The sequence below is a fragment of the Adiantum capillus-veneris genome, chromosome 2 (assembly GCF_014529385.1).
Source record: "Adiantum capillus-veneris isolate H3 chromosome 2, ASM1452938v2, whole genome shotgun sequence".
NCBI lineage: Eukaryota > Viridiplantae > Streptophyta > Polypodiopsida > Polypodiales > Pteridaceae > Adiantum > Adiantum capillus-veneris.
In genome coordinates this window covers 17,051,440-17,063,660 of record NC_140932.1, presented here as the reverse complement: position 1 = coordinate 17,063,660, position 12,221 = coordinate 17,051,440, and the positions used below count along the sequence as shown (strand labels likewise).

Here is a 12,221-nt window from a genome sequence, read left to right as displayed (position 1 = left end):
CCTGTTGAGCATTGGTGCTCCTGCTGCCTCTTCTGCCAATTAGTGCTAGTCTAGGTTGCTTATATACAAACTTACTCAATTTGCCCTACCTACTTTCCAACAAAAGTCACTTAAAAACAATAAGTGAAAAATGTCCAAAATAGGAAAAATAGGCTAAATGCATTGGAAAATTCCCTTGAAGGATTCTGATGGATTCTGATGGGAAAGCTTATGATCATGTTCTGTGCAACCAAAGGATATGCATCTACACTAAGTACCTGGGCATGCACGGTCTACGAACAGACTCACAAAAGTACCAGAACACTTCTAAATCTAGATTGACTGGACTGACTGAACCCTTGTCGTGCTCAAGCTTGTCCACGGACACACATAGTTGGATGTGTCACGTGACATCCCCTCCTTTTCAAAGTGAGGTACTGGTACCAAACTATAAGGCGTCAAGGGAGATCGCCAATAGCATCTGGAATCCTGAAAGGGACTCTTCGTCGGCCCACTCTGATGTGTGGGTCGTGCGGTACTTGAACTTCATAAAGGTCTGCAACGCTTGCTTCTTTGGGCCGCGCCGAAAGCGACACAAAGTCTTCTGTGGCTCCTTCGATGCTTCAACTTCGTCTAGAGTCATGCTTCTTTCTTCTTCAAGAATCTCCATGGCTGAGAATTCCTAAAACCATTTCCAACACAAAACCATGAACATACCTATTCCATGTAAAGTGACTGGAAAAAATCTTATCTTCGTCAAAGACTGTGTATACAATGTAGATGAACAAAGAGACGGAGTGCCAAACCGTTCACCACACACACGCAAACAATGATATCGAATCTTTCTCTTATGATCTAGAGCAATCAATTGTGGCAATTCACAACGGAAATGCCCATGCTTGGTGCTCATACTTTCATGTGCTCTGTCTACAAATGTGTCATGCCAAGGAAGAGACATGGAATGTGACGTCCTTAAATACATACTTTACACCTTTTCATGAACAATCCGCATACATTCGAGCTCATTCATGAGTGAAACGTGCTCAACATACAATATGTCATGCCTAGTAGAAGGGATCACATAAAGACGCTGACGAAAATACAGGAACCGATCACGAATGAAACACTTGAACAATGTGTACGTAGGAATCATGCGAACACATAATACTTCCTGTGAGGGTTCTTTTGACTTAGGCTTGAGAGCCAAAATCGATTCTACCTGAGGGGGTTCTTTGGACCTAGGCTCGAGAGCCAAGATTTGGTCTTCGTGATTGATCGTCTCTGCAATGAGCTTAGCTTCACTAAAGAAAGTATCAACTAACACATCATCCTTCTTGTGAACAAACACATCTTCTTCATGCAACTCATCATGCTTGTGAGAAATCACATCTTGATCATGCAAATCATCATGATTGTCATTGTCATCCAAACCATCATGCTCATCATTATCATACAAATCATCATGCAAACCATTGTCATTCAAATCATGTGTATCATGTTTCGGAGAAGAAGAAACAGGGAGTCTCCTTCTCTTGAATCCGTTCAATCTTCGCCTGCACATTAGCAATGAGAGAGGGAGAATGAAAAACTTCCTCTCCATGAATGACAATGGGAGAGTCACTTTTGGCATTGAAAGTGAACATATTTTCCACCCAATCAATGAGAGGATTATACTCACGAAACCATCGAATGCCCAAAATCATATCACATCCTGAGAGAGGAGAGACAAAAAAATTTCTACGGAAAGCAGCTTGTTGAACTGTAAACAACACACCAAGACACTCTTTCGTGATGAGAGAGTTTAGACCGGGAGCAAAACCAGAGACCTCGAGAGGAGATTTCTGACTAACCTCTAGCCGAGCTCTCTCAACAAGAGAGAGACTGATCACATCATGCATACTACCTGGGTCAAACAATATGAAAAAACGCTGCCCTGTCATATGACCATAACATTTAATGAGAGACTCATCAATGGGAGGGTCAAGAGAAACTTGGGGCACACTCGTGTTGTCATTGATTGCATTGACAAAGGAAGTGGGTTCTGTGGATTCTCTAGATTCATTAGAGTCAAGCTTAGGACATGTTCTTTTTATGTTACCCTTAATGTGACAATGAAAACAACGACCTTCCTTAGAATAAGTGCTTTGCTCTTCCAACGTAATGTATCCTCCTAAAATTCCTTGTGCTACCTTTTCATCTGGAGTGAGCTTAGGTTTAGCAATTGTGTTAGCCTTACCCTTAGGTTCATTGGAAGAGTTCTTTTCTGAGAGACTCTTGGAAAATTGGTAAGAAGAGTTATCGTTCTTACTATTCTGAGGATTCTCAGAAGTCCGAGAGGCACATGTGGAAGTCTTGTTCTCCTTAGGCTTTCCCTTGTTATGCTTCATCTCCTGTGCGAGAGCAATCGCTACCGCCTTGTTGAAATCGATTGGATCGAACACCTCGACATCGTGCTTGATATACTCATCCAATCCCTAAAGGAATGCCTCTTTGCGTTCATCATCCAACCTGCGTAATTGGGTACCTAGCTGCAAAACACGATTAGAAAAAGACATAACCGGCATACCATTTTGCTTGAGAGCGCGCCAATCGTCCTTCGATCGTGCGAGGTACTGAGGTGGCATAAAAAGCACCTTGAGCTTGTCTTGGAAATCAGCCCAATTGAAGGAAAGGGGCGTGAATTCATCGGCTTCCTCTAGGTGCGCGGCTAACTGTGCCTCTTGCCATGCGTGGTACCAATTGATGGCAGCACTGGCAAGGTACATAGCTGCCGTCAAAACCTTGCTATTCCCTGTCTTCTTAGTTGTCGCAAAATAAGCATTAAATTGATGCAACCAAGAATGAATAACTATAGCATCCATCTTACCATCATACTTACTGAAAGTCAACTTCTCTGTGACTGGGTTGTTGGAGTCCGCATCCCGGCTTGCGCAACTTGACGGACTACCAACATCTTTGGTTGGTTCAGACTTCGAGGCAAGAACTTGTCGAACCAATTTTTGAGTGCGGAGTTCTCTTTGAGCCTCCCGATCGGCCTCCAAGGCCGCTCGTCTTGCTTCAGCTTCCTCCTGTCTTTGTGCTTTTATTTCTTTTTGTTCATCGCGCTCGTGGTCCAAGGCAATGCGAGCGGCTTCTTGTTGTATGGCACTTCTTTCGTTGCGTTCTTCGCGCTCGCGTTCCAAGGCAATGCGAGTAGCTTCTTCTTGTATTGCATTTCTTTCGTTTCGTTCTTTTCGCGCGCGATTCGCTTCTTGTTCTTCGCGCTCGCGTTCCAAGGCAATGCGAGTAGCTTCTTCTTGTATTGCATTTCTTTCGTTTCGTTCTTTTCACGCGCGATTCGCTTCTTGTTGTGCCAGAGCAACACGAGTCGCTTCGCGATTCTCTTCTTGTTGTTGGGCCATTATATCTAACATCGACTTGACCACGCCTCCATGGAAGTTGATACAACTCGTAGTGTAGATAGAGAAGGGGGAGGGTTGGAAAAATCTCTTGGTGAGGAAAACTTTTTGTCGCCTCTCTCATGCTCATCACCTGTATGCGAAGTATCCATTCCGCTTCGGGTGATGACCATGCACTATGATCTGTGGTTCTTAAGTTCACGAGGCACTTGGGTTCTTGACGGTCTTGGGTTCTTGGGTTCTTGAGGGTCTTGAGGGTCTTGAGGTTCTTGAGGTTTTCTTTCGCTTGCAATCTGTGGTTGAGAAGGATCTTCTCTTCACCCGAGTTCTGCTCTTTTCCGCGGGCGCACCCCTTGGCGGCCTTGCACTCACACCAAGGTTGCTCTGATACCAATGTTAGGTGCATCAGAATGAATGTTTGAACTTTGCTCAAGATGAGTGCTTCGATATGTGCTCAAGGTTCCTTTTATTCTTATGGAAGGGAGAGCCTTCCGTTCTTAATGAGAGAGTGCAATGGACACAAACAAAGTGAATGGACACTGTAAATGGAAGTGCGTGAGACTGAAAGATAGAGAAGAGAATACGACACCAGAGACGTTGTAAAACCCTCCTCCAAAGGCCTCACTCTCGTCGGCGAGAGTGGTCTACTATTGATTGCACAAACTCGTACAAACTGAATGCATGTGACTGATGCAAGTCTAGGCTAGATCGATGACGACGACGGGGATGGCGAGACCGATCTAAGGGCTAAAATCTGACGCTTTCTATCTGCTGTCCAAAAACGTTGATAGGTTGAATTCCGCTGGCTGAAATCGCTGAAGAATCTGCTCCTAAAAACGATGATAGGGCTGATTATTAATGGCTGAAAACTGCTGGTCTTTAGGGCTGAAATCTGCAAGTCTTAGGGCTGAAATCTGTCGGTCTTTACCTGCTGAAAAACGCCATGAATGAGGGCGATCATATGATGCTGAAAAACGACAGGCAAGGGGGGAATAAAGGCCTGAAGAATCGCCCAAGGCTGAGATCTGTTGCGACAATGCTTGGATCAAAAACGCTAGGGCTGGGACTCTCTGTCGATGCTGCTTGCTAGGGAAAACGCCAAGGCTGAGGGAGTCTTTGCTGGCGATGCTTGATGAAAAACGCTAGAATGGGGAGTCTTCTGCTTGGAGGGAAAACGCCACCAAGGGAGGTCTTGCCGAGAAGTTGCCTGTTGAGCACCGACGCTCGTGCTGCCTCATCTGCCAAATAGTGCTAGTCTAGGTTTGCTTATATACAAACTTACTCCATTTGCCCTACCTACTTTCCAACAAACGTCACTTAAAAAATAATAAGTGGAAAATGTCAAAAATAGGGAAAATAGGCTAAATGCACTGCCCTGAAGGATTCTGATGGATTCTGACGGGAATGCTTATGATCATGCTGTGTGCAGCCAAAGGATATGCATCTATACTAAGTGCCTGGGCATGCACGCTCTGCGAACAAACTCACAAAAGTGCCAAAACACTTCTAAATCTAAACTGACTGGACTGACTGAACCCTTGCCGTGTTGTAGCTTGTCCACGGACACATAAAGTTGGATGTGTCACGTGACATCAAGGCAAACAAACATGATTAAAAGTCCACAAACATGCACCTAACAAAATATGTAATCTAAGTTTTGGATGCCAACAGATGTGAGATAGATTTCCAAGCGAGAGACCAAGATAGAATTCCACAAACATGTAGACGAGGCATTTCACATTACCAAAGTGGAGGTTAATATACACTAGTCATGAGAGACCTTGTATAATTACATCTTTACAAGCAAAAAGTATGTTATGGTCAATGAACTAGTAAAGGCTTTTGCTACAAGACCAATCTCTCTCTCTCTCTCTCTCTCTCTCTCTCTCTCTCTCTCTCTCTCTCTCTCTCTCTCTCTCTCTCTCTCTCTCTCTCTCTCTCTCTCTCTCTCTCTCTCTCTGTGTCTGGAGATCTAAGAGTCATCGTAGCTTCATGATGGGCTTCCTAAGGTGTTCTTTGGTCTCTCCACTGCATCATCATCATCATGCAAAATGTTGCCAAAGGATACACCTTGAAACAAATGCAAGAAGGAGCTGCAGAGACATACACGCCATGAGCATCAATGTCTTGAAAGATGTCGTGGAGGTTTTCCCACACGTCCGAATCGGAGTTGCCTGCATCCAACAAGTTGGTATGCACCGGTGGGCCCTCAAATGGCGAGGTATCATTCTCTGCACACGCATGCAGGCAATTTCAAATAAACATAGAATGAGGAGAGAGAGAGAGAGAGAGAGAGAGAGAGAGAGAAGCTTTTCATGGGAGCTTCCACGCACCAGATGAGGAGTTGAGGTCATTGGGCTCGTATCTCTCTCCTTTCTTGCTAGTATGTTGCTGCGTTGTGGAGCCGGGCGCCTTTGCTCGCGTTCCCATTTCACAAATGATAGGCTATTAGCGTAGGCAATGCAAGAAACGCACGAATCAAGAACCTCTCGGCAATGCCATTCGTCCTGACTCTCTATGGCCGTTTTGGTTTTCCTGGTATTTTTGAAGAGAGAGATAGCTCTACCACAACGTGCCGAATGGCAGCTGGGCAGTCAAGCTTTAATGCTGATGTCACGTGACACATACAACCCTACGTGTCCGTGGACAAGCTACAGCATGATTAGGGTTCAGTACGATCAAGTCAGTTTAGAATAGGAAGTGATCTGGCACTTTTGTGAGTCTGTTCACAGACTGTGCATGTCCAAACACTTAGATTAGATGCATATCCTCTGGTTGCACACAACATGATCATCAGATTACATCAGAACCCATGAGTAGCATTTTTACAGTGCATAGACCTATTTTTCCCTATTTTTGACATTTTTCACTTATTATTTTAAAGTGACTTTTGTTGGTAAGTAGGTAGAGCAAATTTGCTAAGTTTGTATATATGTCACGTGACACATCCAACCCTATGTGTCCGTAGACAAGCTACAGCATGACAGGGTTCAGTCAGTCCAGTCAGTTTAGCTTAGGAGGTGTTCTGGCACTTTTGTGAGTCTATTTGCAGACCGTGCATGCCCAGGCACTTAGTGTAGATGCATATCCTCTCGTTGCACACAGCATGATCATAAGCATTCCCATCAGAATCCTTCAGGGGAATTTTCCAGTGTATTTTACCTATTTTTGACATTTTTCACTTATTATTTTAAGTGACTTTTGTTGGGGAACTGAGTAGGGCAATTTGGGTAAGATAATACATAAGCAAACCAAGGCTAGTACTATTTGGCAGAAGAGCAAGGAGAACACAGGCCGCAGGCAGCAGGTTCCCCCCCTCTCTCTCAGCAAGATCCTCCCCCTTGGTGGCGTTTTTCCTCCAAGCAAGAAACCATAGCCTTTGGCGTTTTCAATAAGATCCTCATCGCCATCAGCACCCTCAGTACCTAGCGTTTTCAGCCAAGCATCCTCGCCAAGACCTCCCATCTCTAGCGTTTTCTTTAGCAAGACTTCATCGCCATAGGACCACCCCTTTGCTGGCTTTTTTCAGCAACCATGATCGCCCACATCTTTGGCGTTTTCAGCAGAGCATAGCAGCAGAATTTCAGCGGTTTGACAACCTAAAACCAGTGATTCTCAGCCAACAGAAACCAGCCCAAATCAGCGTTTTTGACTCCATCAGATTCCAGCCAGTAGCGTTTTTGGACAGCAGTGAATTTGCATCAGTTTTCAGCCTTAGTGTCGATCTCGTCATCCCCGTCATCGACCTCGACATACCCTAGAATTGCATCAGTCCACAGTCATCCACTTGTACGAGTTTGTGCAATCAATAGTAGACCACTCTCGCCAACGAGAGTGGGGCCCTCAGAGAAGGGTTTTACAACGTCTCTGGTGTCGTATTCTCTTCTCTCTCTATCTCTCAATCTCATACACTTTCACGCACAGTGTCCATTCACTTTGTTTCTGTCCATTGCACTCTCTCATTAAGAACGGAAGGCTCTCCCTTCCATAAATACAAAAGGAACCTTGAGCACAGTTCGGAGCACTCATCCTGAGCAAAGTTCAAACATTCATTTCGCTGCACATTACATTGGTATCAGAGCTTCGGCAATGTTCTGTATCACTCAAGGAAAGAACTACAAGAATCACAAGAATTTTTTTTCTTGTTGGGGTCGCACGAACCCAAGTTTACTTGGGCGTGTCGATTCCTAATCGTGTTTTTGAAGAGTGACAGGAAACCCAAGAAAGAAGGGCTTGTCCAACCTCCCCTTGTGCCTCTTTTCACTCATTGAGAGCGGACCGTGCACTTAGCGGCCGGCCAATCGACGTGAGGTGGGAAAAAGCAACCTTGGTGTGAGCGCAAGGCCGCCAAGGGGTGCGCCCGCGGAAAAGAGCAAAACTCGGGTGAAGAGAAGATCCTTCTCAAACACAGATTGCAAGCAAAAGAAGACCCACAAGAGCCTCAAGAACTCAAGACCCTCAAGAACCCAAGAACCCAAGACCCGCAACAACCCAAGTTCCTCGTGAACTTAAGAACCAAAGATCATAGTGCATGGTCGTTACCCGAAGCGGAATGGATACTTCGCATACAGATGGTAAGCATGAGAGTGGCGAAGAAGAGTCTTCCCCACCAGGAGGTTTTCCCGACCCTCCCCCTTCCCCATCTACGCCACGAGTTGTACCAAATCCTATGGAGACGATCGTCAAGTCAATGATGGAGATGTTGGCACAACAACAAGAAACGACTCGCGTTGCGATGGCACAACTAGAAAGAAAAGCAAAACGATGGCGGCCTTGGAGCGTAAGCGTGATCAAGCGCGCTTGGCGGCTGAAGAACTGCAAGCCGAGTGAACAACGCATGCAACAATTGGTTCGACAAGTTCTTGCCTCGAACTACGAACCAGCCAAAGATGTTGGTAGTTCCTTAAGTGGCGCAAGCCGTGATTTGGACTCCAACAACCCAATCACAGAGAAGATCCAGTTCACTAAGTATGATGGTAAGATGGATGCCACGGTAATTCATTCTTGGTTGCATCAATTTAATGCTTATTTTGCGACAACTAAGAAGACAGGGAATAGCAAGGTTTTGATGGCAGCTATGTACCTTGCCGGTGATGTCATCAATTGGTACCACGCATGGCAAGAGACACAGTTAGCCACGCACCTAGGAGAAGCCCACGAATTCACGCCCCTTTCCTCCAATTGGGCTGATTTCCAAGACAAGCTCAAGGCGCGGTTTATGCCACCTCAGTACCTCGCACGATTGAAGGACGATTGGCGCGCTCTCAAGCAAAATGGTCTGTCAGTTATGTCTTTTTCTAATCGTATTTTGCAACTAGGTACCCAATGACGCAAGTCGGATGATGAGCGCAAAGAGGCATTCCTTTACGGATTGGACAAGTATATAAGTACGATGTCAAGGTGCTCGATCCAATAGATCTCAACAAAGCGGTAGCGATTGCTCTCACACAGGAGATGAAGCACAAGAAGGGAAAATGTCACGTGACACATCCAACCCTATGTGTCCGTGGACAAGCTACACCATAACAGGGTTCCCGTCAGTCCAATCAGTCTAGATTAGAAGTGATCTGGCGCATAAGCATAAGCATTTCCATCAGATTCCATCAGAGTCAGTTTGGGGATTTTTCCAGTGACTTTATCCTATTTTCCATATTTTTGACATTTTTCACTTATTAATTTAAGTGACTTCCCAACAAAAGTAAGTAGGGCAAATTGGGTAAGAAAATATATAAGCAAACCCAAAATAGCACTCTTGGGCACATGAGCAAGGAGCACAAGCAGCCCCCACGCAGCAGGTGCTCCTCCTCTCTCAACAAGACCCTCTCCAAGCCTCCCTTGGTGAGACGTCCCCCCTTCAGCCAGCGTTTTTGCTAGAGCCACCTCTCACAGTAGATTGGCGTTTTTCCCAAGCAAAGCCACGCCGACAGAAGCCAGCCCCAACCCTTAGCGTTTGGATCGCCAGCCAAACTGCAGTTTTTAGCGTTTTCAATGCTGAAAACGCAGCCATGACAGCGTTTTACAGCAGGTACAGCAGCAAGTAAATTCAGCCCTAAAAACACAGCCTCATCTGCGTTTTTCAGCCACACAAACAGCGCCAAAGTCCCGCAGTTTTCAGCCCTTCAGTCAACGTCGTCGTCACCGACTTAGTCTCAAGTGCATCAGTTTTCCATGCATCATCATGGTACCACCTTGTGCAATCAATCGTAGACCACTCTCGCCATCGAGAGTGGGGCCTTCGGAGAGGGTTTTACAACGTCTCTGGTGTCGTATCTCTCTTCTCTCTTTCTCTCAGTTCAATCCAGTCAAGTCTAGATTAGAAGTGATCTAGCACTTTCGTGAGTCTATTCGTAGACCGTGCATGCCCAGTCACTTAGCATAGATGCATATCCTCTGGTTGCACACAACATAATCATCAGTATTCCCTTCAGAATCCATCAAATTCAGTCAGAGGAATTTTCCAGTGATTTTAGCCTATTTTCCCTATTTTGGACATTTTTTCACTTATTAATTTAAGTCGCTTTCCAACAAAAGTAGGTAGGGCAATTTTGCTAAGTTAATATATAAGCAAACCCAAGTCGGCACTTTCTGGCAAAAGAGGCAGCAGAACACATATAACAAACTTGGACACTCCAAGTCAAGAATCAACCGCGACAGCACCAAATAACCACTTCAAAACAATTCACAGATCACAATAGATTTGCACTGGCCCGGCGGAGTTCCGTGCCTAGAGATATTGGCCCCAAAGACTGGCGCCCCTTTCGGTATTTCTTTTTGTATTAATCAATCATCAAAGTACAAGAGAGCGGTTAGGGTTTCACTCTCAGACTCTGCGTCCAGATGCTCTGAGAAGTGAGGCCCTCACCACTAATTTAAAGGTTACAAGGGATGCCCAAAAGCAGAGCCCCAAAAGCTTTTAAAATCAAAAGCATCAGTTCTCTCTCTCTCTTAGAGAGTCTTTTCTTTTTTTATATAAAAAAAAAGCAAAAGCAAAATTCGCGTCGCTCATCATTTTTCAAAAAAAAAAAAATTTAATAATCCACCTTTGCGATTTTCGAAATTTAGGGTTTTTGGCAAAAATTAGGGTTTGCAGGAATTTTAGGGTTTCTGGCAAAAATTAGGGTTTCTGCTGTCCGCCCCGTCATTACTTTGTGACATACCCCCCTCTTGAAAGCATTGTAATCGACCGCGATTACGCCTGCAAAACCGACAAAAGCCATAAACCGTCTTAGCAGACACTGACTGTTAGTACCTACGTACTAGGAACGCACATCTAGCACATGTACAAAATCGACAGTCACATCACACGACATCACAGGACATCCCCAGACATCACAGGACATCACATGACATTCAACATTCATTCGGATCTTAGACCATGATTTATCGGCAATGTAGCTAGCAATCACATCTAGGTCCAATCGGGACCTCATCGATGTCCGATTGACTAACCCCTATTGCAACCATGTCTATTCGAGATCAATCAGACCAAAATGCTGCAGTCATTTCGGCTATCAGTTCCTGCACTCACAAGAAGTCAAGAACAAATCAGTATCATAATCAGGAATTCCATTTCATAAAGTCATCCAGCAGAATACTGTCCGCTCTCAGTATCCCTGAAGCTCAAAGAGACATCAGTGACTTTAGTATCAAAATCGAGGCATCTGTTGACAAAGGAGTGGAGTGACTCCCCTCTTGTGCATCCCACTGCACCAGATCTTCGGCCAAGCTGAGTTCTGGGTTCCGTTTGGAGTAGACTATACTAAACCAAAACATCGAGGTAAAGTTTCACAATCCGAGGAGTATCTGCTAGGTCCTCCTCCTCCATCCACTTCGCATCAAATGAAGGAAAGTTCTTGAACTTAACCAAGAACCGCCTTCGGACTTTACCCTTATTCTTCGTATCATTATGTGCCAAAATCTGTTCAAAAACAAGGATCTCCTCGTTTTCTTCCACTTTGGGTTGCTCATCAGGCTCCCCTTCATCAGGCACATCACCCTTAACAGGGTTCAGGAGACTCACATGCAATGCATTGTGAATCCTCCAAGTATCTGGCAGTTCCAATCGGAAGGAGACATCATTTATCTTGTCAGTGATCTGGAAAGGTCCGTAGTATCACATACTAAGCTTTGGAAAAAGCCTCTCCTTTCCCTTTTTCTTTCTTAGGCGTGCCTTCTCAAAAGTAAGAGCACCCAATCATCCTCCTTCAGTTTCCAGTCGCGACGATGGCGATCCGCTGCCTCTTTCTGTCGTTCTTGAGACTTCTGTAAAGTCTCGCCAACCTTGGCAAAAGCCGTATCCAAATCTCGCGAATATTCATCCGCTTCAAATTTCTAATCTTTCGTGCTCAGGAAGGATGGAACCTTCGTAGCAGTTTCAACAATCTCTCATGGCGTCTTCCCCGTCGAATAGTGTATCGTGTTATTGTAGGCAAATTCCACCAAAGGTAAGTTCTTTTCCCATTGAGTCTTCTGATGCGAGATACAAGACTTCAATAAATCTAAAATCACTGAATTGGCAATCTCAGATTGCCCGTCAGTCTGCAAGTGGAACGATGACGAGAACTGCAACCGCGTGCCAATGTTCTCCCAAACTGCCTTCCAAAACAAACTCATAAATCTGGGGTCTCTGTCGGAGACAATCGTCTCAGGCGTGCCATGTAATCGGAAAATCATCGTGATCATTCTGTATTCTCGGGAGATCAAAAAAAATGAAATCCATTTCAATACTTTCCCAGGGGCAGGTGGGTATGGGTAAAGGCTGTAACAATCCCTGTGCTTTATGCCTATCAAACTTGACCTTCTGGCATACCAAGCAACTGCGCAAAAACTCTTCCACGTCCTTCT

The 12,221-nt window shown here is 45.0% G+C and overlaps 1 protein-coding gene across 3 annotated transcripts in view; it reads right to left on the bottom strand.

The window, feature by feature from the left end:
* The window catches only part of LOC147462434 (uncharacterized), a 106,246-nt gene that overhangs the window by 16,026 nt on the left and 77,999 nt on the right, over positions 1 to 12,221 (bottom strand). Inside the window, exon 5 of one of the 3 annotated variants that reach the window (XM_086483993.1) lies at positions 413 to 661. The exons of the other annotated variants lie outside the window; for them this stretch is intronic. Coding sequence (XP_086340119.1) covers positions 428 to 661 — 234 coding nt within the window. The 3' untranslated portion in view covers positions 413 to 427. Of the gene's footprint in view, positions 1 to 412; positions 662 to 12,221 lie in introns of those variants that run through there. 3 annotated transcript variants of the gene reach the window in all.